At 35.8% G+C, this 27,395-nt stretch overlaps 1 protein-coding gene across 1 annotated transcript in view; it reads right to left on the reverse strand.

Annotated features, from left to right (window-relative positions):
• The window catches only part of LOC150081312 (condensin-2 complex subunit G2-like), a 162,876-nt gene that overhangs the window by 56,943 nt on the left and 78,538 nt on the right, over window positions 1-27,395 (reverse strand). The window contains exons 8-9 of the mRNA XM_090380160.1: window positions 13,298-13,450; window positions 3,114-3,336 (exon numbers count right to left, since the gene is read on the reverse strand). Of these exons, the coding sequence (XP_090236286.1) occupies window positions 3,114-3,336; window positions 13,298-13,450 (376 nt within the window). The remainder of the gene's footprint in view (window positions 1-3,113; window positions 3,337-13,297; window positions 13,451-27,395) is intronic.

Here is a 27,395-nt window from a genome sequence, read left to right on the forward strand (position 1 = left end):
CACTAAAAGTTTTCCCCAGTAAGAATTTTTGACCCAGTCTACCTCTGTATAGTAGGTTGAAGTTATTTCAGGCTATTTCAGTGTAGTTTCTGATTTAAACAATGAGATAAAAGGATCTTCTCTTATATTACCTTTAACATAGTCTTCTCTCCATTAACCTAATACCAATACCATCATATTCAGTATATTATTGTAATTAGAAAATCAAATTCAAACGTGGATTTTAAATCTGATTCTTTTCTTCTTCAAGTTTCACATTTGAAAGATATAAATAATAAATATAGTAGTGGCAAATGATGTAAGGAAGCAAACATATACCTGAGCCAAAAAAAAAAAAAAAAAGCTACCCACATCCTACTAATAATTTGTCCACTCCTTTTAAATTTATTGAAACTACCCACTTCTACCAAACAAACTTTCATTTAGTATCATGGACTGTTATATATAATAACATGATGACTGATATATATATAATGAGGACTGTTGAAAAATTATTTGACTAGACTAAACTTTAATATAAAAAAATTATTGGTTTTCTTAAAAACTGAAAGATAATCCTTTTTAAAATAATCAACATTACTATTTGCCACTTTAATTATATGAAACAATACATTTTTAGATAAATCATATGGTATATCTTCTGTTAACTTTACAAAAACTTCAGAAAGGAAATAACTTTCTTTTAAAAATTTTTACAGCAAAGGTAAAAAAAAAAATCCCAAGAAATTGAATCCAAACTATAAATAACATTTGTTAAACAAGAACTTCTTGTTTAACCAGGTTCTGAACCTGGTATTTAAGGATGTGTCGCTTAAGTTTCATTATTGCTGAGGAAGGAGGCAGACACCTCCGAAAGCTTCAATAGTGTTTTTATCGCTTTTAAATTTATATTTTAATACATTTTAACTTATTTACTTATTTTATTTTATTTTTGTTTTAAACTAGTTTTTTGTAAATAATCAATTTTTGTAAATATTATTTCACAGTCTTTTGTATTACTTTATTTTATTATTAAATCAGTTTTAAACAGTTGGCGTATCTGTTTAAATTTGCGGTAAGAACTTCTGTTACAAAGAAATAAAATGATCAGTAAATATCAAATAAAGCTTAAAAATATGAAATATGAGAAAAGTGATACAAACTGCATCACTTTTTAGCTATGTTAAATTTTTTATTTTTAAATACAGTAAAGCCTTGCTAATCCGGTTACAGTTAATCCGGATAAAAATATGAAAAATTCTGTTCACAGTTGAGTACGTTGAAAGACACATGGGATTTAGGAAGGCAGATGAGTAACTCTCACTCAGTGCTTACCGACTGTGCAGAGAAAGAGACGGAACATACATTACATTGTCTTGCGTGTTGTTCAGTATCATTGTTGACTCTGAGTCGGATAGATGTTATTGCTTATATCACTTAACTGGTATATACATATGTGCATATACCACATATGTATATACCAGTTAACTTATGCACATACGTATATACATATGTGCATAAGTTAACATATTTTAGAAAACACATTACTTTAACTACCATTAATAAGCTCAAAGTGATATAACAACTTGAAAATGGTGTTCCTGGAAAAAAAATTGCTGAAGAATTTGGTATTGGCCAACAGGCTGTGTCAGATATTAAAAAACAAAAAGAATCTAAAAAAGACATTTGCTTTAAAATTCAATGTGGGGAGTGATAAAAGTAGTGTATCAAATAAACAGATATTAAAAAAGCTAAAAGAAGTATTGATGGAAGAAGCTGTATTTAAGTGGTATTCACAGCAACGATCAAGTGAAGTTGGTGTGCGACGTCAACACCACCTGATAAATGTATAAAAAGGACAATACATTTATCCATCTATCGATGAATAAATGTATTGTCTTTTTATAGTTTTTAAATAAAGGCTCTTCAGTGATTTTTTATTTATTTTCATCAGCACTAACTGTATCATTAAATTTTCCATTTATTTGTGTTCTAAGTTTTTTTTTGTTTTTTAGGACTATCTTTTGCTTCACTAATCCAGATTATTGCTTAATCCAGATGACCCCCCCCCCCCCCAATTAATCTGAACTAGCGAGGATTTATTTATCTGTAGTAATATTTTGTTTATTTCTTTTATTTATTATTTTTATGTAGTATTCTAGATGCATTATGAAAATTAATTGAATATAGCCAAAGACAGATTTAAATAACTAACTTTTCACGAAATAATGAATTAATTACAATTAGGAACTGTTTTAACATAATTATATGTACCCTGCATTGTTATTTTAATATTGACAAAATGATGCAAGAAAGCAAGCTTATGATGTAGAAACAGCAAAAAAAAAAAAAAAAAAAAAAAACAGTATATCTTTCTTTACTTCATATTTCATTTACCCATTTCTCTCAAATATTTGTCTAATCTTTCCTTAAATTTAGATAATTCTCAACCTCACTCAACTAAAAATTCACTCAACTTTTTCTTACTTATTTCCTTTTGGAATTTAATAAAAATTTATATACAACACATATTGCATGGATTTTTCAATGATTAATAGAACATGCAAATAGTAATAAGTCATTATATATTTAGATTAATAACACAAAATGTACTGAATGAACTGTTCAACCATATTGTCCCTTCATTCCTCCAATCAGTGCACTACCCCAAGCAAGTTCCATCATTAAAGTTAATTATATATGAATAACTTTTACTTACCTGAGATAATTATGAAATAAAATTATCACATTTCTATTGTCTGACTTTAATTAAATTTGGAATGGTTTAACTAATTTATCTAAAATAGCCAAATATAAATTTAATGAAAATCTATTCATTGGGATTGAGTTGTTCTATGTGATGGTCATGCTGGAGCCTAGTAGGCACTTGATGCATTTACAAACATGCCTAAAAATCAAAAGATGAGTTAAATTTTGCTAATTCACAATACCTTCATTGCTCACAGTAATAATTATGCCTCATAAGCGTTTTTTCTATATTAAGTTCTGTAATGCATGACATATCATCTGCATGTGATTTACTACAAGCTAAATGTGGTTTCTTATTCTCCAGGTTTGTATATTGACTCTGAAATATGTACACAAAAAGTAGGCACTAGAAGAAGATAAATTACCTGCATCATTAAAAGAAATAAGCTTTGACACGTGCTGAAAAAATACCCTTGATGCTGCACGATTTGATTCTATTAATGATATACACTTCTCTACCTTAACATGATTTGGTGCACTTGGTGATATATAAGTATTGTGGATAAGACTCACAATGCGACGAACTACAGGTTGTGAATCTACTTCCAGTCGAGCAAGTAATTCATTTAGAGGTACTATCCTCCAGTACTGAAAGAAAAGGGAAATGTATTTAGTCAACAGATATGGTTTTGTCAAAATCTGGAAATGAATAATAGAGACAAAAAAAGTATAAAATTTTATACATAAGTGTTTCTCTTCCTATTAAAAGCACTGTAAGTTCAAGAGCAGGCATGAAATCTGATGTAACTTAACCACTTTTTCATATTTAACTATTTGCAGGTGATCATAAATTTTTTGACTCTGTTCAGAGTATTAATGCATCTAGTTAATGGCTCAAAACTATTTCACATCAGCCTTTCTTTTTTGTGGTACCATATTATTTTTGAGTAATTTTGGACTAAAAGACATTAAACCAGGAATTCACAAACTTCACATACTGTCTCCTTATAAAACTACACAGTTTATCTAATCTTGAATGAGAAGGGCGTTCGATAAATTATCTACCTAAGGTACTTCCCATAGTTCTGTTTCAGTGATTCATGATTTATCATGTTCCTACATATCTCAAATTGAATCATATTAATTTTGATCCCACTATGTTTTTAAGTTGTGCTGCTGTAACAGAAAGAAGGAAGACATCTGTATCAAATTATGAATTTGCTGAAATTGGAGCATCATTCCATCATCAAGTTTCTCACAAAAGAAGGAAATGGACCAAAGGCCATTCATGAAAGGATGGTGGCTGTGTATGGAAACAGTGCATCTTCAGAGTACCAAGTGAAAAACAATGATCAAAACAATCCAAGTAGGGTAGAGAGTCCATCGAAGATGATCCACATCCAGGAAGGCCTATGATAGCAACCACTCTAGAAATTTACCAAGCTGTGGAAACCCTTGTGCTGAATGACAGATGTTTAAAGTTGTCCAAAATCTCTAGGGAATGTGACATGTCTGAGGGACCATGTTTTGGGATGCTGAAGCCACCATTTTTTAGGATGCTGAAGGGATTTTGTACATTCACTACTTGGTACGCAAGCAGACAGCCACTGGGGGAGTCATATGCATTCCTATTGTACAACCTAAAGGATGTCATAAAGGAAAAATGCTGTGGAAAATGTTCCAGAGGTGTGCTGCTTATTCACGGCAATGCACCGGTGCACAGGTTACATGCTGTTGCTGCTTCTTTGAGAGACTGTGACTTTACAGAATTAACCCATCCGCTTTATAGGCTGGATCTGGCCCCCATTTCCTGTTTTGACACCTCAAGAAAAACATACGTGGATATCACTTTGCTGATGATAACTGAAGTCTGCTGTTTCTACGTTCTTTGATGGACAGGCAGAGAAAATTTTATTTGTCTGGTATTTCCTCATTGCCAACAAATTGGAACCAGCATATTGAAGTTCAAGGGTGTTACATTGAAAAATAAAAACAGATTTTTGCCTCTCTCTCATTTCCTGAAGGAATTTTGTACATTCACTAAATTATCTACCTAACTAAATTAGGTAGCTAAGTTAGGTAGATAATATACCTAACTAATTTTAGTTAGGTATATTATCTATCTAACTAAAATTCTTTAATTAGGTAGATAATATATTGAATGCCCCTCGTATAAAGTGCAATGTTGGTAATTCAATTTTATTTACTACAAAGTATGTTCTTTGTGCAGAAGAACTTACCAAAGACAGAAAAGAAAAACTAAAATATGAGTATCACAAAAAAGTCATAATTCATGAATAAATAAACCTTTATTGTGATATAGTATCCTACAACCAACACAGTTACTGATCATGGCAACAAGTGCCAGGAGTTAACATGCACAAACAAAATAACATAAACTGGTTACAGAATAAAGTGAAAAATGGCACACACAATAATAATAATAGTGGTAATAATGACAATAAAAAAGAAGGACACATAGGATAATAATGATGATGATGTATAAATAATATGTCAAGGCTGAGTTCTAAAGCGTTGCTGTGAACTGCAATGCTTTAGAACTCAACTTTGTCTCCTAGTTAGCTGAGCAGGCTTAAAGATCCACACTGGAGTGTGTGGCAATCCTATTCATCAAGGCTATTATGTTCATTGAATTCCATTTGAAAACAGCAATGGGAAAAACTCAGCCAAACTGATGATCTGCTTGTAGTACATTATGAATTCTCCATGTAAAAGCAGAGATAAATTCCAATCTGTATTTTTTGTTCTTAATTAAGGCATCAAAGTCACCATCTACTCTAATCAGAGCCACTAGCATCTGCTTTGGAAAGAACCTATTAGTTAGTGCAAGCCTGTTATGGTGGCAGTAGTAGTAGTAGTGGCATGTGATGCAAGAAAGCAAGTGTATGAGCTTATGCAGCATCAGCCAAAAAAAAAATAAAAATAAATCACACCATTCCCTCCAAATGCCTGTCCAGTTCCTCCTTAAATTTATTCAACCTATCAACTTCCACAACGACAGATGGAAGTTTGTTCCAGCAATTAACCACCCGCTGGCTAAAGGCAAATTTCCGCACATCTATTCTACATCTGTCTTTTCTTAATTTGAATTTATGCCCCCTTAGGTTCATAATCTGAACAAGTGGAAGGATCCCATCAGAATTCAGCGTGCTCAACCCATTCAAGGCCCTATACACCTCAACCAGATCACCGCGCAGGTGCCTAGTCTCCAGCCACCGCAATTTGCAGAACTTAAGCCTCTCCTGGTAAGAGGATCCCGTCATTCCCCTCACCAATCTTGTTGCCCTTCTCTGTACAAGCTAAAGCAAATCTACATCCTTCCCAAAATGAGGCCTCCAGACCTGTACAAAGTACTCAAGGCGTGGCCTGACCATTGCCTTATACAGAGGGACAATCACCTCCTTCTCCCTGCTAGCAAAATTCCTATATATCGTTGACAAAACCCCATGACCTGCCCTGGCAGCCTGTCTGCATTGCTCAGAAAACTTCATATCTGACTGCACAATTACTCCCAGGTCTTTTTCATTTTCTACCACCTTAAGCGTAGTACCACACAGTTGGTACGTTTCTCTGGGGTTACTTCTACCCATATGCAGTACTTTGCATTTGTTAATGTTAAACTTCAGTTGCCATTTCTCAGCCCATCTACCTAACTTTTCTAGATCCTGTTGCATTAGCATACTGTCTTTACTGTCATTAACAACCCTGCCAACCTTTGTATCATCTGCAAACTTCGACATTAAGCCTGATATACCTGATATACCTGATATCAATATCATTGATAAATATACAAAACAACAGTGGACCTCACACCGAACCCTGTGGGACTCCACTAATAACATTAGTCCACGAAGAGCAGCACCCATTGATTACCACCCTCTGTCTTCTCCCACTTAACCATCCTTTTATCCATTGTAGCAACTTACCCTTAATACCATTCTGCTCCAATTTGTACAATAGTCTTCCATGCGCAACAGTGTCAAAAGCTTTCCTGAAATCCAAATATATGATATCAAAATTATTTTTTGCATCCAGTTCCTTTGTAACCACATCATAATATCCTATCAAATTTGTCAGACAAGACTTTCCCTTAACAAACCCATGCTGTGTCTGAATTATTGCTGCAGTCTTGTCTAGATGATAATGCAATGCATCTTTAACCAGTGACTCCATTATTTTACCCGGAACAAAAGTTAAACTAACTGGTCTGTAATTACTCGTGTCACCTTTCGATCCCCCTTTGTGAATTGGGGATACATTTGCACATCTCCAGTCAGTGGGAACCTCCCCTGAGTCCAAGGATGCTCTTATAATTATGGCTAAGGGTTTTGCTTAGTTGCTTTGCCATCTCCTTTAATATAACTGGATAGATCCCATCCACTCCAGGTGCTTTTCTTATGTTTAACTTCAACAATTTCTCCTCCACTTTGCTTTCAGTTATTACAAAATCATAAAGTATCCTGCTACAATTTGATAACCTTCTGCCATTTTCAAACATTAATAATAATTCCTCATGTGTGAATGTAGATGCAAAATACTCATTCAGTTTGTTTGCTATCTGAGCAGGATCATCAACACTCGAACCATCGATGTCAAGTGGACCAATCAGATTCATCCCCTTCCTTTTAGAGTTTATATAAGTAAAGAAATCCTTGCTGTTTTTCTTAGCATCTTTTGCCAAGGATTTCTCGTAATCTGCCTTCGCCTGCCTAACCTCCTTTGTGATCTGATTACAGACTAGCTTATATCTGCCATAGGCTTCTGAGTAGCTTGATAATTTATATGCATCCCATGCATTTTTCTTCTCTGTTACGAGTCTCATTAGTTCATTTGATAACCATTTAGACCTAAACCTTGAACAATATTTCTTAATAGGAATGAAACTTTTAGTAGCATTCACGATTAATTCCTTGAATGCTTCCCACTTAGAATTTACTGTTGGTAACATCGTCAGTTGATCCCACTGTACAGAATTTAAAAACTGTCGGAGACCACTGTACTCACCTTTATGGAAGCAAAAACCCTTTCCTTTACTCCTGATGGTAATTAAATCTTTAAGTAAATCCCACATCAGTACACTGTGATCACTGCCACCTAGTGGTTTCTTTATCTGCAAATTCTTAATACACGAATGATCACTGCTGATAGCCAGATCAAGGGTATTACTTTCTCTGGTTGCCTCTTGAACATGCTGCTGCAGAAAACAATCATCCAATAAATCCACAAAAGTCTGACTAGTGTGTGAGTGACCAACCCACAAGTTCCAGTCAATATCTGGGAAGTTAAAATCCCCCATTATAAGACATTCCGATTTATTAGTGGTGGGCCACTAATGTTGGAGTTGCTCTTAGGTATGGTTGGGGAATCCTCCAGCAGCAGGCATCCCAGATATTGGGAGGGGAGGTGATAATATATGGCTGATGAGTAGCTTGGCTATAAAAATTAGCCTTCTCTCCATGATATCAAGGATGTCATTCTTCTGATCCCAAGTGCTTGGTCTTCCTGTAGTGACAGGAGGAAGATGAAGCCTTGGTATTGGCATTGGCCCATTTCGACTGCCAGTATCCAGTGGTGCACACACACACACACACACACACACTTAAGGTTGGTAAATGCAAAAGATCATCATGAGAGAGAGAGAGAGAGAGAGAGAGAGAGAGAGAGAGAGAGAGAGAGAGAGAGAGAGAGAGAGAGAGAGAAGCCTGTTTTTATAAAAAAAACTCAAATTGCGTATTCATATACAATGAGGATGGTTATATGAAGTTCAACACAATTTTCTGCAAGAAACAGAAATAAAGACATGTATTACATGGCAATTCAAAATTTGTGCAACCCAAAATGAAAAAATTATTTTCTCTCATTTTGGCAACCATACACAATTTTTGCAAAACCACATTGGTGGCAATGCTGTATACCTCTGCATGCAGAACAATGGCTGTAAGTTTACACTTACACAAATTCATCCATTTATTCATAGTTTTGTTCACAATGAAGCCACGTGCATATTCCCTCTCTGAATGTGTGTTTAAAGTTGAATTGTAGTGTTGTTGAAATACTTTTTCAGTGATCATGGATTATTATTTGTGAGGCTGTTTGAAAGGCAAAGTACATAAAAATAATCTCCACACATTGGAGGAACTAGAAGCTGATACACAGAATTAAACTGCAATTGCAGACGGACATTCAAATATTATAAAAAATGTCACTGAATATAATGAAAGAGTTTATGCATGTATTCAAGTTGAACATTTTCAAATTTTTATTATAATTTTTTATAATTACTTATTATCATTATCTCTCTATACATTAAAAAAGTTTTCCTCCTAGTGATATTTATTTGAGCCAATGGGAGAAGAAGGATGCGGGTGAAGTGGGCAGGACAATTACATGTTTGTTTGTTTATGGGCTTTATGGCGCAAAGGCAGCAAGGCCATGTAATGTGCCTAGGCAATTACATCACTACTAATGCATAGGTAAATAATTACATAGGTTATTTCCTGATTAGATTTCGATCAATGCATTATAATGTTAGTATATTAGTATAATTACGAGAGAGAGAGAGAGAGAGAGAGAGAGAGAGAGAGAGAGAGAGAGAGAGGTGTAAAAGATTAGACTTACTCTGTCATATCTCTACATTTTACATGGAACAAAACGGGAAATAAACTGCGTCGACGTAAAAATGTGTGTAAAGTGGTAGCTCGGTTGAACAGCATCTCACCGCAAGATGTCGAGAGGTTTCATTTGAAATTACACAAAGCGAAATGTTTAAGGTGTTTCGAAGACATGAGAACTGTGAACAGAGTAGTGTATGAGACTTTTCAAGAAGTCTCTCGAGTGGCAGGTGTAAGCAAATAGGTCGATCATGTGAAGGAAACTCTTTCCGAAGCGGCTTCAGAAATGATGCCGATCAGGTTAAGACATTTTTTTTGTACATCCGATATTGGCTAGGGGTTGGCAAGCAAAGTGAGCAGAGTGCAGAAGCCCCCTAGTAAATATTATGATTACTTTATTGCATAATGTGATAGTAAAAAAATTAATAATTTTAATGACTTACATATGGCTTGTGCAAATTTTTGAAATGGTCTACACTTCAAGACACTCTAACATAAATATGATATACTGTAGATATGCTTTACTATATATAAGCACTAGACTGTATATAAGAGTGTGTACTAGATATACACTCTTAGACATAAGCAGAAGATTACATGTATGTTTTACCAATTGTCAACAAGTTAAAGAAACTGCATAGTTGAAGAAGCAAGGAGGAGAAAGAAAGATGTACCTAAATCATAAAAATAAAAGGCAATTTAAATTCGATCCCACAAAATATTTACCATAGGCAAGCACCAAATAAATACAAACTGTTTCCTAGTAAAACCTTTCCCCTGTTCAGAGAAGGTTTTTACTGTGAAAATTAAATATCAAATAACTCTATGATAAACAAATTTGGCGAAGGTAAAGAAAGCCTGCACGAGAACGACGAGAAACGTCGGATAACTTACGCGGAAAATTAGTTTGCCGATACGGCACTCTAGCGCTGCTCACTCGGTAAACAGACGGTAGGTGTTAACGGTCTGGAGCAAAGTCGAGAACGATATACTGATTGACAGGTAGGCGTGGCAAACGACGTGCTGATTGGTGCGCGAACACAACACACGATAACATCGGTTTAGTATCACTGTAGCAGCACTAATGGTAACTTGTCCTAATCGTACATGCCCTAACATTTACTGTAACGGTGAAAAAAGATCAGGTTACCTCGACTTGAATCCCATGGGAGCTTGAACCCCTCCCGAAGTGGAGGGGGTAACCTAACCTTTTTTCTTTAGAATCAGTCATATTTAGAAATACATTCATAAAAAAATAAATTTTTTTATGACCGTATTTTTATTTTCTTGTTCAATAATATGCCCTAATGGGTGAAAATAGGTCAGGTTACCTCCACTTGAATCCCATGGGAGCTTGAACCTCTCCCGAAATGGAGGGGGTAACCTAACCTTTTTTCTTTAGAATCATGAGTGGACTAGCACATAAATTGTTTATTAATAAAATATTAATTTTTTTTATTAATGTACTTTTATTTTTAAAGACACTCATGCGGATACACACGTATCATAACGTCAATCAGCACCTTAATAGCTTGTCGTCTGTCGCGCCCACCACCAATCATTTCATTGTTTGCCACGCCTACCTGTCAATCAGTATATCGTTCTCGACTTTGCTCCAGTCCGATAACACCTACCGTCTGTTTACCGAGTGAGCAGCGCTAGAGTGCCGTATCGGCAAACTAATTTACCGCGTAAGTTATCCGACGTTTGTCGTCGTTCTCGTGCAGGCTTTCTTTACCCAAGCCACAAATTTATTCAAAAGCATAATGTTCCAGAACCTATACCAGTTTCTTGGTAATATGAAAGACTACGTATGGTTACAAAAAATTTCTATTATATGCTATTCATAGTGATAATGTAATTAGAGCCATAACCCAGTGAGTGATTCTACTTACTGGAAAGCAAGTTTTTTAGCATTAGCATTAGTATTAGTAGAGGCATTTGATGCAAGAAAGCAAGCTTATGCAGCATCAGCCAAAAAAAAAAAAAAAAAAAAAAACCCACTTCCACTTCACCCCTCTGTTCGTTCAAAATACCTGTCCAGCTGAGCCTTAAACTTATTTAGGCTATCAACTTCCATGATAAGGGATGGAAGTCTGTTCCACCAACCAACAAGGCAAATTTCCGCACATCTATCCTACATCTGTCTTTCCTCAATTTGAATTTATGCCCTCTCAGGTGATTATTCTGAGCAAGAGGAAGAATCCCATCAGCATTGAGCATGCTCAAACCATTCAAGGCTTTATACACCTCTATCAGATCACCTCGCTGGTGCCTAGTCTCCAGACACTGTAATTTGCAAAACTTAAGCCTTTCTTCGTAAGAGCACTCCTTTATTCCATTCACTAATCTTGTTGCCCTTCTCTGTACTCGTTCCAGCAGCTCTACATCCTTCTTGAAGTGAGGCCTCCAGACCTGTGTTATATTTTATTTTCTTGTCTTGGGGAAGCTGTTCTTTTCAGTGACAGCAACAACATGCTTGGGCTTTTGTTCACTTCAGAAACATTATTATCTATGAGTTGACCTAAAATTAGTAACATAATTTTTAATTGCATAACATAACCAAGGTGAATCTATTATACATTAAAAATTCAAGGCACTGCTATATACAGCTGTTGAATCTCTACACTGTTTGGCTGCTGCTAATTTAGCATTAGCATTAGTAGAGGCATTTGATGCAAGAAAGCAAGCTTATGCAGCACCAGCCAAAAAAAAAAAAAAAAAAAAAAAAAACACATTTTAACAGAAAAAAATTATCCCAGTTAAGTTGATGATAGAAGGAAGCAACCAGTAATGCATTTCCATTAGTGTTTCTTTCATATAAAAAAAAAGTCAATTACATTCATATTGTACACACATATGGCCTTTGAATTTTGTACTTTTTTTATTTAAAATGTATTTAAATTTTGAATTTTGTATTTAAGATATATATTAAACTGAAGTGTAATTTCTACAAAATCAATCTTTTTTATATGAAAAAAAATTCATTCAAAATATAATTTAAAAAATAAAACTGAAATGTGGTTAACAACTGGCTATTACCAAGAATTAAACAAAAAGGTTATCCCATACTAGAACAATTAATTATTATTTGTATTAATTATTTTTCATTATTTAACATTTTACTCTCTACAAAAATGATGGAGTGTAAAAATAGTAATGGCTAAGAGGTATTTTGTTATAATCAATTTTGAAAACAGTTTTTTTTTTTCAAACAAATTAAAATCTTTAATTTAATTCTGAGGTAATTTCTTTAATTAAGGAAATGAGTATCATTGTGGGATAAATGTGTGAAAAAGTTTGATAACTATAAGAAAAACAAGAATTCTCATAATACCGTACTTGTATTTTACTTAACTTTACTGCAAAAGACTTATATTTCTTTCTTTTCATAATGACAATCACTCCCTTAATTAAAGAAATTACCTTAGAATTAAAGTTTTTAATTCATTTTAAAAAAATATAGGAAAAAAAACCTCCATTTTTTTCCCACATTGTTCAAACTAGAAAAGGCCAATAGATGGGTGGCTATATTATCAGGCTACATGACAAGGCAAATGCACTAAATAACTACAAAGCTACAGGACTATCCTTATCACATATTCTAGACAACACCCAGTGATTGCCATCTCTCTGAACTGATAAACAAACAATAAAATAATGAGTGGCAAATTGATGCAGATTAAGAAAACTGAAACAATTTTTTACTTTGTGGCTGTCAAATATTAAAGCTGCTATCTCTGTTGTGTGATCAAACATCTACAACTTTTGCAACAAATCAGTACCATGCTGAGATAAATGCTTGAAAAAGTTTGATTAGGTTAAAAATAGTGCAGTAATATTCATAAATACACGTGTTTCATCATATTTTTAATGCAATAAACATTAATTTCTTTTCATTAAATAATAACATTCCTATTTACTAAAATGTACTCATTTAAATACAAGAAATAACATAAACTGAAAAAATATCAAACCTTAATGAAACGAAGGGCTTTAATCTTGATCAATAAGTCACAAAAACTTATTCTTACTTTCTCAGATATATCATGAAAAGAACTTTTTAACCTGGGTAACAATGCTTTTAAGGTGGGATAACATAGAGGATTTTCCAGCACATGAGAAAGGCCCTAAAATCAAATGTACAAAAACACTTATGTTTATTAAAATTCTATAATTTTAATTATAGAATTTTTTATTAATTTTTATTATTATTAATTAATTTTATTAATTTTTATTAATGAATAGTTTAGTAAAAAAAAGTGTGTTCATAGTATTAAAAAAAATCTATAAACCCACAGAAAACTAGTAAAATATCTAAACATTACACTGTGTCCTTAAGAATTTAAATTTATTTTTGCATATACACTGTATAAAGTAGGGCTTTACAAATCTCAGGTTTCATGTTGCCATAGTTCCTAGAAAGTTTAACCTGGCATTTATGTTAATATTTTATCAATGTTTAGTCTTTAAATAATTTCAAATCTGGCTTACAATACATTACAAAGGTGAGCAAGCAGCTTTTTAGCTGCAGGTTAAGCAATACTTTTACATCTGCTCATATTTATCATTATACTCAGGTATTTACAGCTACAGGCAGTTCTCGACTTATGTTGATCCCATTTAATGTCATCAGCAATTGACATCCATGTTATTACTTACAGCAGTGCAAACAGCAGTTTTTTTTTTTTATATTTCACTAAATAGTGAAAAGTTAAAACAAGAATAAAAATTCACATAAAAAATCATTTAACAAATCAAATCATAATACAGTAGATTCTGGTTATTTGTGACACATCGTGACTAGTGCATTTTGGCCCAACTAAGCGGCTGCCCCAATTATCCAAAGTTTCACATAAATAGTTAAAAATACAATGGACCCCTGCTTTAAAATTGGTTCACTGTACAATCAAATCACATTACAATAGTGTCACCATAGTAAAGTACCATTCATTATACGATGTGTAGTAAGCGCCGGTCATTGTGATCACATTTGTGAATTGAATTTTAATTCTATTAAACAGCGATTCTAATTAGCAAAAATAGGAGGAATATTATCTACATGCTATAAAAGTAATGATATATTAAGCACAAATTTATCCTTTATTACCTTACCGATTAAAAAAATAAATGATACGTGAAAATTGGAAGAATTAATACGTACTGTAATATGTTATTGTTGTTATTTGATTTTTAGGAGCATTAGCAAATAAGGCCATATTGCTCCGGGATATGCGGTGGTCATCCCCTGACCTTTCCGCACCCTCCGTATTTGGTGGTGACGGGCTCGAACCCAGGTCTAATCAAGAAGCGTGTGTTACGCACTGCTGCTCCTTCCCACCTAGCTACGGAGGCGCCCACTGTAATATGTACATACTAACTAGTTGACATTTCTGTTCACTGACATTAGTGGGTAGGGGTTAAAATTTAAAACAGTAAAAAGATAAGCAATCAATAACAAAGAACACGGCACACACAAATTGAAGTAACACGATACGTGCAAGTGAGAACAGAGTAACAAGTTACGAAGGAATGAAGAGAAGATTCTGAAAATCAATTTTTTTATATGATTGACGATTCCATGGAAGTGTAAACTCGTTTCACCTTAATAACCCACAGAATTCCAGCTGTTGGTATTATCACAAATTTAATAAGATCGAGTTTACTATCCATTTATGATAGATTGCACTAACAGAAAAGCCCAATAAACAGGTGACTGCTAATTGTTTTTACTGTTTTATGGTTGTGACCTCCAGAAATCTGACCGAACCACGTCGTACGGTCGGAGACAATCGTAGGGTAATCTCCAGTGCTGCGGTCTCCTGCCCTGATTAAACGGCATGTTGTCCCAATTAAGCGAAGTAAACCCTGGTTATTTTCTCAATTGTGTTCTGTTTTTTTAGATTTGCCCCAAATAAATGGCTGTCCCAATTAACCAGTGGCCCAAATAACCGGAATCCACTGTAAATGACAGTACAGGAATTCCCTGACTTAAGTAATACTCGACTTATGCAAATTCGACTTTACGTAAGTTTTTGCCAGCCGGTGCAAACTGAAAAAAAATATGGAAACGTATTTTGCATCTGTAGGGATAAAAATGGGTAATCTCTCCAATGTGAACCCAATAACATACTGGGTTTTTTTTTTTTTTTTTTTTTTGTAAATCGTTCCAAGTCCTTGGAAGGTGAAAATTTCACTTATTACTAAGCTATTTATCTCTCTAAAAGGTCATTTTTATAATGGAAATTGCACTACCCATTCATCGTTATCATATGTTCCCGTTATAAGAATCAATTTTTAACGCCTTTGTTATATTTTTCTAAAGCACGTTTCTGGAGGTCACTGCCAAAAAACAATATAAACAATTTGCACTTTCCGGTTTATTGGGCTTTTCTGTTAGTGCAATCTATTATAAATGGGTAGTAAACTCGATCTTATTGCATTTTCAATAACTGGAATTCTGTGGGTTTTTACGTTACGATATTATGGTGAAATGTTTTCCCCTTTACAGAAATATTCAATCATATAAAAAACAAATGTTCAGAAAACTTCTCTTCATTCCTATTTATGTATTACAATGATGAAGGGAAAAGGACCAACGGAAAGTGCAAGTGTTGATAGTGCCAGGAAACGAAACAAAATCAATGTAAAGTACTACATATGGGAAGCAGTAACCCCAGAGTAACGTATCAATTCTATGGTACTACAGTGACAGTGGTAGTGAACAAAAAGGACCTGGGGGTAATTGTGCAGGTAGATATGAAGTTTTCTGAGCAGTGCAGATGGGCTGCCAGAGCAGGTGATGGAGTTTTGTCAATGATATACAGGAATTTTTCTAGCAGGGATAAGGAGGTGATTATCCCCTTGTATAAGGCAATGGTCAGGTCACATCTTGAGTACTGTATACAGGTCTGGAGGTCTCATCTTAAGAAGGATGTAGAGCTGTTGGAACGAGTACAGAGAAGGGCAACAAGATTAGTGAATGGAACAAAGGGTTACTCTTACGAAGAAAGGCTTAAGCTTTGCAAATTACAGTGTCTGGAGACTAGGCACCTGCAAGGTGATCTGATTGAGGTGTATAAAGCCTTGAATGGTTTGAGCATGCTCAATGCTGATGGGATTCTTCCTCTTGCTCAGAATGACAGGGCATTCTGAAGAATGACAGAATGACAGGGCACAAACCTGACAGGGCATAAATTCAAATTGAGGAAAGACAGATATAGGATAGATGTCTGGAAGTTTGCCTTTATTCAACGGGTAGCTGGCTGGTGGAACAGACTTCCATCCTTTGTTGTGGAAGTTGATAGCCTAAATAAATTTAAGGCTAGGCTGGACAGGTATTTGGAATGAACGGATGGGTGAAATGAGTTTTTTTTTTTTTTTTGGCTGATGCTGCATAAGCTTGCTTTCTTGCATCATGTGCCTCTACTAATGATAATGCTAAAAAATTTATTTAGAAATGAAGATGAAGATGAAAATGATTAAGAAGTACAAAGCAGGACAAAGTTTGTCATCTACTGCAGGAATTAGGTCTCACTGCTTCAACAGTGAATAATATTTTAAAGAACAGTGCGCATACAAAAGAATGTGTTAAAGGATCGATACACTTAAGATCAACAGTGCTCACAAAACAGTGTTCAGGCGCTATATCAAAGATGGAACAGCTATTAATAATATGGATGGAAAATCAGATTCAGAAGCAAGTGCCCCTGAGTCCAATAGCCATTCAAGCAAAAGCAAGAAGTACTTATGAAGATATTAAGGATAAGTATGGCGAACCCCAAGCCAAGTTCGTGGCAAGCAACGGGTGATTTAATAGATTCAAGCGTCGTGCTGGTTTCCAAAACATTAAAGTATGCAGTGAAGTCACCAGTGCCAATTCTGCAGGTACAGAGAAATTTTGTGATGTGTTGGAAAAAATTATTGATGAAGGCGGCTATTCAATGCAGAAAATCTTTAACATTAACAAGACTGCTCTGTATTGGAAAAGAATGCCGGACTGAACATACATTGCCAAAGAGGAAAAGACAATGCCAGGTTCCAAGGCTTCAAAAGGTAGGGCCACGCTCTTGCTTAGGGCTAATGCAGCAGGAGATTACAGATTAATACCATTGCCTGTGTACCATTCTGGAAATCCTCATGCATTTAAGGGCATCAATAAAGCCACCCTACCCGTGCATTTCCGATCGAACCTGAGAGCATAGATAACAATATCTCCCTTTGAGGATTTGTTTAAATGCTGCTTCATTCCTGAGGTTGAAAAATATTGTAAAGACAATGACATTCCTTTCAAGATTTTTCTTCTATTAGATAATGCTCCTGGACATCCTATGCAACTAGATGATTTCAATTTGAATGTGAGAGTCATATTTCTACCGCCAAACATGACTTCACTCATCCAACCTATGGATCAGAGTGTTATTTTGAATTTAAAAGCATACTATTTATGCACAACATTTGCTCAGGCATTGTCTGCAGTAGACGGTGAGAAAAATTTTATGTTAAGAGACTTTCGGAAATCTTACAATATTTACCATGCAACCCTTACGTTAATCGGGGAGTGACTGTATATCATGTTTGTAATTTCATGTATTTTTTCAGTTGGTTTGCTATTTGATGGCCAAAAAACCCAATTTCTGAAAGGGAAAACTATGCGGCCCTCTCAGCCACATTGCGAAAAAAAAAAAAAAAAAACTCGTAGCGATTCCTTGCATCGCAATGGGATCCAAACTTATATAAGCAGAAACATATATAATGTAGTTAGTCTACTTCCAAAAATGTTCTTGCTTAATGTCTATGTGCAGTATTTTTGGAGACTTTTTTAAAAGCATTTTGGATTTATTTCACTGTATAAATGGCTAATAAAAGGAAAGGATGCCCAAGTGATAGTTTGAAAGAAACAGCAAAAAGGCCGTTACTTTAAAAAGTGAAGAGAAAAGTGATAAAACTTACTGAGAGTTGATTGTTAAAATAATTATAAGTTATAATACCGTAAGCACTATTGCATATACTTTACATATGATTTTTATTTGATGAAGGGTACTATTTGCATGTATATCAGACCTCTGGTCAAGAATATAATCCTTGAATATATTGTTGTCTCGGTGAGAAAATTGGTTTCGACTTATGGCATCTTTTCTAGAAACATAACATAGGACTGCCTTTTCATAGTGAAAGTTCAGCACCTTTATGCTACCACATACTGTATATTTTAGAATATACCAGTATTTGCAGTAATAACTAAATTAACATAACTATTCCAAGGCATTATGTGGGCACTAGTCACATAACAGAGGGGCCACCTGTGTGTATATATATATATATATATATATATATATATATATTTTTATATGCCACTTGTGGTCTGCTCACCCACATAAATTTTTTCCTTCTCGTATCCCTACATCATTTGATAAATTATTACATGAACTATTCATATAACTTAATTATTCATCCATTACATTAACGAAATTTCCCTTTTGTCAATATATAACAAACAATTTCTCAAAGTGCTCCACATATAAGTTTATACAGTTATGGTGTTTGAATTATACTGGAACACACTTGCATTTAACTCCATTCAGGCCTGTGACTGCAATTGCTACCTCCCTTTCACCTTTTTGACTGGGCTCCTGTCCCTTGATAGAAGAACTTTCTGCATTTCCTTCCTAACTTTCTAACAGTCGGTCGTTTCCCCAGATGCTTCCAGACTGGGTAATCTCTCCATATGAGTTTCTTCATTCCACTCACTTCAGTGCCTGGCTCATTCAAGATGGGAGCAGTTCTAGGTACATGTGCAGTTTCTTACACAAAATTTTTCTTTGAAAATGCAACATGTAATTTAATTGCTAGATTTATCAATCAACCAGCCAATAGCCAACACCATCCTAACTTTTAGGTGCACGAACTCTGCTACTTGACTGCACTTCCCAAAACAAAACACTACCCTACACAATTCTTCGTGTGTGAATGTAGAGGCAAAATACTCATTTAGTTTGTCAGCTACCTGAGCAGAAATATCAACAGTCAAACCATTGATGAGAAGTGGATCATAATCTCATAATCTGCCTTCGCTTGCCTAACATCCTTTGTGACTTAATTATAGACTAGCTTATATCTACCACAGGCTTCTGTGTCATGTGTTAATTTGTAAGTATCTCATGCATTTTTCTTCTCTGCCATATGCCTCAGTAGTTCATCTGACATCCATTTAGGCCTAAACCTTGGAACAGTATTTCTTAGTTGGTATGAAAAGTCTAGTAGCATCCAAGATTAATTCCTTGAATGCTTCCCATTTAGAATTTGCTGTTGGTAACATCAACAGTTGGTCCCACTGTATAGAATTTAAAAACTGTCTGAGACCACTGTAGTCACCTTTACAAAAGCAAAAACCCTTCCTTTACCCCTGATGGTATACCAAAAATCCTTCCCTTTGCCTCTGGATAGATATACCTAGAAGGGTACACCTTTCCAGAAATTGAGAAAGCAATGTACAAGTTCTTAAAAATGGTACCATTACTGGGAGACCTTCCTGCACCCATCTTTAGATGCAATACTTAAAAATATGTTTTCTTTAAATAAATATTATTTATATTTTTTATCAATTCATTTAACTATTACTGATGAAATACAACAATAAAATATCATTTAAACCAGTGAACTTTTTATATAGGCATCATGATAAACAATAAACACATTAAGGGAATGAAGAAAGGGGAAAGAAGAAAGACATTCCAATGATATAATTAGTGCATACCTTTACGACAGACAATCTAACAGCAGCAGAAGATGAATCATATATCAATTCCTCAGTTAAAATCTGAAGTAACTTTCTTGTACTCTGTCATAAAACCAAACATAAAGTTACCCATTGTGAAACTATCCTATGCTTTATGAAAATGAATATACATATTTTTTTTAACAAAAGTAGTAACCAATCTTTATTTATTTACTGAATATAATCTATACTACAGTAAACTCCCATTACAGCACTTTCTGGGTTGGGAAGACCAGCCCTAATGAACATTATAAGTGGGATCCTACTTTTCAGATTCTGCCAATAATTTGGTAGATAAAATTTATTTTTCAGTTTTCTTTATTAGCGGCATTTATAAAGCTGTAGTTTATATGTAAGTATGCAGGTCTCAAATGATACCTGCATACTTAATGTACTGTGATTGCTTTTTGCACCTTCAACTTTTTTTATGCATACTACACTGCTCGACAAAATTAACTGAACAAAACGTTTTTCGTGAATATTTTATTGTGAAGTGTTCCCGAAAACAAATATTGATTATAATAGGCATCCTGGTATGCAAATTCCAAATATCCAATAGAAATTGATCTACCATCTTACAGAGCCACATATTATGCAAATTATTCAACCCTTTATAAACAAGGGTTGTGACCACATCACTTCATTCCCATTTTTTGGTTTTCTCGGTGGGATATCCAAATCTCCAGTACTCGGGATGGCAAGTCACCTCGTTTAGATCATTCTTTGAGAAGGTGGGCCATTGGATGACTTTAAGCCGGGCAATCACAAAGGGAGGTGGCACGTTGGCTTAATGTGTCATGCAGTGTTGTAACACATTAAGCCAACATGCACTATGGAAGTAGTTTTAGGAGACAGGAAGCATTCAAGAAGAGATGGCCAAGGTCACTCAAGGGGCACGTCAATCAGAACAGATTGCTACCTGGCTCTAACAGCAAGATGGAACCCTATGATATCCTGTAATCAACTGTTGAACTGTCTTTTGTGGTTGCTGCGGCGACTGGTGAAAACATTTCCAACCAGACTGTGTTAAGAAGGCTCAATTCAAGTGGACTCTATGCAAGGAAGCCAGTGGCTTGTATCCCATTAACCCCAAACCTCTGCAGAGATCGCTGAAATTGTTGCCACGAACACGTGACTTGGTTATTTGGTTTTTAGGAGCATTAGCAACTAAGGCCATATTGCGCCGGGAATATGCGGTGGTCATTCCCTGACCTTTCTGCATCCTAACCTTCCGCACCAAGAAGCGTGGGCTATGCACTGCTGCTCCTTCCCACCTGGCTACGGAGGCGCCCACGTGACTTGGAACCCTGACAAATGGTGTACAGTTCTGTTCTCTGACGAGTACCGTTTTAGCCTACAAACAGATCCTAGAGTTTATTTCATCTGGAAAGAACAAGGAATGTGGTGCCATTCCATCAGAGAAAGAAATACTTACAGTGGTGGCAATGTTCTCGTGTGGGACAGAATAATGATCAACAGCCGAACCTCTCTTCATGTTTTTGACAGGAGTACTGTAATTGCGCAGAGGTACAGAGAACAGATCCTCAAATCCTATGTGTGACTTTTTAGGGGTGTGGTTTGCCCATATTTTCTTTTCATGCAAGATAATGCCAATGCACATAGAGCTCAAGTGGTGGAGGAATATCTTGAAACTGAACGACTGCCAAGGCCAGCACAATCATAAGACTTAAGTCTGATCGAACACGTGTGAGATGGCCTTGGGCATTGCACTGCATTCCAACAGCAACTCCTCAGTCACTTGGTGAGCTAAGATCTGCGCTAGTGGAAGAATAGGTTGCCACAGAATCTTATAGACATCCTTATGTTGAGCATTGTTCACCACTGTCAGGCCTGTTTAGCTGTGGGAGGGGATCATACGGCACACTGATGTCATGCGACCGTATTTTTGAGCATCTTATATCGACTTCTGTAATGTGACCTTTTTGGTAATTCTTATACAACCCATATAAATCTCCCTTATACTGGTCCGAAGTTTCTTGCTGTCTCCTCATTTCATTGTTATTCTATGGTACACCATCAAACCAAATTGTGTCCTGCTTCATCGCAAGCTGCATGAGTTACATCACGTTTTCTACTGTTCTGTTAATTTTGTCAAGCAGTGTATTGTATTAAAATGAATGAAATTTTTAAAAATATTTTATTAAATTAAATTAAATATATCTTGAGTATTATCAACCCGATAAATGTAGTACACCGTATTCTGCTTATTGTGATCACTTTGGGACATTGCTTAATTGATAACAATAACCAATGAAACAAGAATGCAGCTGTTCAGCATTGCTTTATAAATGCAGAACAGAAAAGTGCAAAAAGGGGAAAGTGAACAGAAAGAAAACTTTAAAATCAAGCAACATAAAATTACACTTTAATTTGAATGTCCACTATTTCTTTGAAAAAATCATCAATAAAAATGAAACTATCATGTTTCTGGAAATCCGTACAAAACATTAAAAACAAATAAAGAAAATATTAAAATCAAGAATAACAAAAAGGTTAATGCCCTACTGTAAAACAATCAGACTGGTAGGAGCACAGATACAGTACTTTATTTCACAGAGTGATGACACAGACAACCATCTGAACTGTACGAGGCAACAGTAGTAACTAGACATGCACAGTGTTGAGGTTAAGAACAAATTAGGATGGTACTTAATCACTTCCACTGCAAATGCATAAACCGCAATAATGCAAAAAGCGATAACAAAAAAAGAAGCGCTGATTACAATACCATTGGTTTTTCTATGCATTAATATGTCTGATTGGGACTTCACAAAAGCAATAATAGCATTACATGTGTGATAACATTATCTGTGATCACAAAAAGCAGTGTACACTGTATTAACATAATAATAATAATGCTGCCATTATGATATTAATTAGTTATTTTTCCTCCACTGAAAATAATTCCAAATGTTTTTTTTACTGATGCCAACTTGGAAACATACACAAATAAAAAGGCAATAATTATTGTATGCATAAAAAAAAAGTGGACAAACAATATTGAATTTAAAAAAGCTGATGATAATATGTAAGTGCAACAATAAAGGAGGGCAATTATACCTGCAAAGCTATGAGTTAAATACTGTATTAAATAAACAAATGTCACCTGTATCAGAAATTATTTCTATGAAGTAAAAAAAAACTTCACCATAAACAATTCCTAGAATTTAGTCGCTTTCACAAAACTAAAATCAAAAGGAAGAAGGATCGTATTCAGGTTTCTTCCTACTTGGTACCTTAAAAAAAGTGATATAAAAGGAAAAGTGCTGAAACAAGAGCTGTACAGATGTTAAAAAATGCATGCCATTTAGCATTAGCATTAGTAAAGGCATATGATGCAAGAAAGCAAGCTCATGCAGCATCAGCCAAAAAAAAAAAAAAAAAAAAAACCACTCCCATTTCACCCCTCCATTCATTCGAAATACTTGTCCAGCTGAGCCTTAAATTTCTTTAGGCTATCAACTTCCACAACAAGGGATGGAAGTCTGTTCCACCAACCAACTACCCACTGGCTAAAGGAAAATTTCCGCACATCTATCCTACATGTCTTTCCTCAAATTGAATTTATGCCCTCTCAGGTGATTATTCAGAGCAAGAGGAAGAATCACATCGGCATTGAGCATGCTCAAACCATTCAAGGCTTTATACACCTCTATCAGATCACCTTGCCAGTGCCTAGTCTCCAGACACTGTAATTTGCAAAACTTAAGCCTTTCTTCATAAGAGCAACCCTTTGTTCCATTCACTAATCTTGTTGCCCTTCTCTGTACTCATTCCAGCAGCTCTACATCCTTCTTGAAATGAGGCCTCCAGACCTGTATACAGTACTCAAGGTGTGGCCTGACCATTGCCTTATACAAGGGAATAATCATCTCCTTATCCCTACTAGAAAAATTCCTGTATATCATTGACACGACACCATGAGCTACTCTTGCAGCCTGTCTGCACTGTTCAGAGAACTTCATATCTGCCTGCACAACCACCCCCAAGTCCCTTTCATTCTCTACCACTGTCAGTGTTGTACCACAGAGTTGATACGTTGCTCTGGGGTTGCTGTTTCCCATGTGTAGTACTTTACATTTGTCAATGTTAAACTTCATTTGCCACCTCTCAGCCCATCTGCTCAACCTTTCCAGATCCTGTTGCAGCAGCATAGTGTCAGTAGTGTCCTTGACAACCCTGCCAACCTTTGTATCGTCTGCAAACTTGGACATTAATCCCGATATACCATCATCAATATCATTTATAAATACAGAAAACAATAATGGACCCAACACTGAGCCCTGAGGGACTCCACTAATAACATCAGTCCACGATGAGCAGTGTCCATTGATTACCACTCTCTGTCTTCTCCCCCTCAACCACCCCTTTATCCATAGCAGCAATTTGCCTCCAATGTCACACTGCTCCAATTTGTGTAGCAGTCTTCCATGTGCAACAGTATCAAAAGCCTTTCTAAGATCCAAGTATATAATATCAAAGTTATTCCCTGCATCCAGTTCTTTTGTGACTGCATCATAGTATCCAATCAAGTTGGTCAGGCAAGACTTCCCCTTAACAAAACCATGCTGTGTCTGAGCTATAACTGAAGTCTTGTCTAAATCATCCTGCAGTGCTTCTTTAACCAGTGCCTCCATTAATTTTCCTGGAACAGAAGTTAAGCTCACAGGTCTATAATTACTTGTGTCAGCCTTTGATCCTCCTTTGTGAATTGGGGTCACATTTGCACATTTCCAGTCTATGGGTACCTCCCCTGAGTCCAAGGAAGCTCTCATAATTATGGCTAAGGGTTTGCTTACTTCCTTTGCTGCCTCCTTTAATATAACTGGATAGATCCCATCCACCCCGGGTGCCTTTCTTGTGTTTATCTTCAACAGTTTCTCCTCCACTTTACTCCCAGTTATTTCAAGATTCTGTAACTTACTGCTAGAGTTGAATACACCTCTGGCATTCCCCTCGCTGAATAACTCCTCATGTGTGAATGTCGATGCAAAATATTCATTTAGTTTGTTAGCTACCTGAGCAGGATCATCAACACTTGACCCATCAATATCAAGTGGACCAATCTGATTCATCCCTTTCCTTCTAGAGTTTACATAAGTAAAGAACTCTTTGCTGTTTTTCTTTGCATCCCTTGCCAAGGATTTCTCGTAATCTGCCTTAGCCTGCCTAACCTCCTTTGTAACTTGGTTGCATATCAACTTGTATCTATCATAGGCTTCTGTGTCATGTGTTAATTTGTAAGTATCCCATGCATTTTTCTTCTCTGCCATATGCCTCATTAGTTCATCTGACATCCATTTTGGCCTAAACCTTGAACAATATTTCTTAGTTGGTATGTAAAGCCTAGTAGCTTCCAAGATAAGTTCTTTGAATGCTTCCCATTTTGAATTTGCTGTTGGTAACATCATCAGTTGGTCCCACTGTATAGAATTTAAATACTGTCTCAGTCCATCATAGTCGCCTTTACGGAAGCAATAACCCTTCCCTTTACAGCTAATGGTAGTTACCTCTTTGAGTAAATCCCACTTCAGCACACTGTGATCACTGCCACCTAGTGGTTCATTTATCTGCAGATTCTTAATGCATGAAGAATCACTGCTGATAATCAAATCAAGAGTATTACTCCCTCTAGTTGCCTCCCAAACATGCTGATGTAGAAAACAATCATCCAATAAATCCACAAAAGCCCTGCTAGTGTGTGAGTAATCCAGCCCCCAAATTCCAGTCAATATCTGGGAAATTAAAATCTCCCATTATAAGACACTCTGATATACTGGCCCACTCTATTTCCCTGTACAGTTCCTTATTATACTCATCAGAGTCATTAGGCCTATAGCACACTCCTACTCTCAATTTTGATCTCCCAATGTTTATGTCACACCAAACTGACTCCACACTGCACTGTCCAGCGATGTCGACTGGCTTCACTTCCTTGGTTTTTATGTGTTTCTTAACTAATAGCATAACACCTCCCCCCTTCCTATCCTGTCTATCCTTTCTGTAGACGTTGTACTCCCCAAATTGCAGTTCCGCATCCCTTATATCTCTGTGACACCACGTCTCTGATATCCCAACAAGATCTGCCTTCGATGTTTTGAGCAATACCTCAAATTCATCAAATTTATTTACTAAACTCCTAGCATTGGTGTACACGCAAGTATACCTTCACCTGTTTCTATTCTTAGCTACCCTAACACAACCCATGTGTTTACTTGTACCGCAATGGCTCCCAGCAGTCTCTGAAATACCATGCATCTTCTTTTTCAGGCTTCTGCTCATTCTAATAGAAGCAGTGCAAGAATCTCTTTCACCTCTGCCAGTGGCTACTGTCAATCTATTGGTCTTTGTCTCCCCCCCAAGCTAGCAGTTTTCCGACCCACCTAACACTGCCTCGATAGCGATCCTGCAGATTTTCCGACCCACCTAACACTGCCTCGATAGATGATCCTGCAGTGCTTCTTTAACCAGTGCCTCCAATAATTTTCCTGGAATAGAAGTTATACTAACAGGTCTGTAATTACTTGTGTTGCCCTTTGATCCTCCTTTGTGAATTGGGGTTACATTTGCACATCTCCAGTCTATGGGTACCTCCCCTGAGTCCAAAGAAGCTCTCATAATTATGGCTAGGGTTTTCATACTTCCTTTGCTGCCTCCTTTAATATAACTGGATAGATCCTGCCACCCCAGGTGCCTTTTTTATGTTTTTCTTCAAGAATTTCTCCTCCACTTTCCTCTCAGTTATTACAAAATCATCTAGCTCACTGCCAGAGTTTACTTCACCTCTGGCATTCCCCTTCCTGAATAACTCCTCGTGTGAATGTCAATGCAAAATTCTCGTTTAGTTTGTTAGCCACCTGAGCATGATCCTCAACTGTTGAACCATCAATATCCAGTGGACCAATCTGATTCATCCATTTCCTTCTAGAGTTTATATAGGTAATGAACTCTTTTCTGTTTTTCTTTGCATCCTTTGCCACGGATTTCTCATAATCTGTCTTTGCCTGCCTATTCTCCTTTGTGACTCGGTTACTAACCAGCTTATATCTATCATAGACTTCCATGTCACCCATTAATTTATATGTATTCCGTGCATTTTTCTTCTCTGCCATATGTCTCATTAGTTCATCTGACATCCATTTAGGCCTAAACCTTGAACAATATTTATTAGTTGGCATGTAAAGCCTAGTAGCTTCCAAGATAAGTTCTTTGAATGCTTCTCATTTTGAATTTGCTGTTAGAAACATCATCAGTTGGTCCCACTGTATAGAATTTAA

The sequence above is a fragment of the Mastigoproctus giganteus genome, chromosome 8 (genome assembly GCF_048544385.1).
Source record: "Mastigoproctus giganteus isolate SK-2022 chromosome 8, ASM4854438v1, whole genome shotgun sequence".
In the NCBI taxonomy this organism is placed as follows: Eukaryota; Metazoa; Arthropoda; class Arachnida; order Uropygi; family Thelyphonidae; genus Mastigoproctus; species Mastigoproctus giganteus.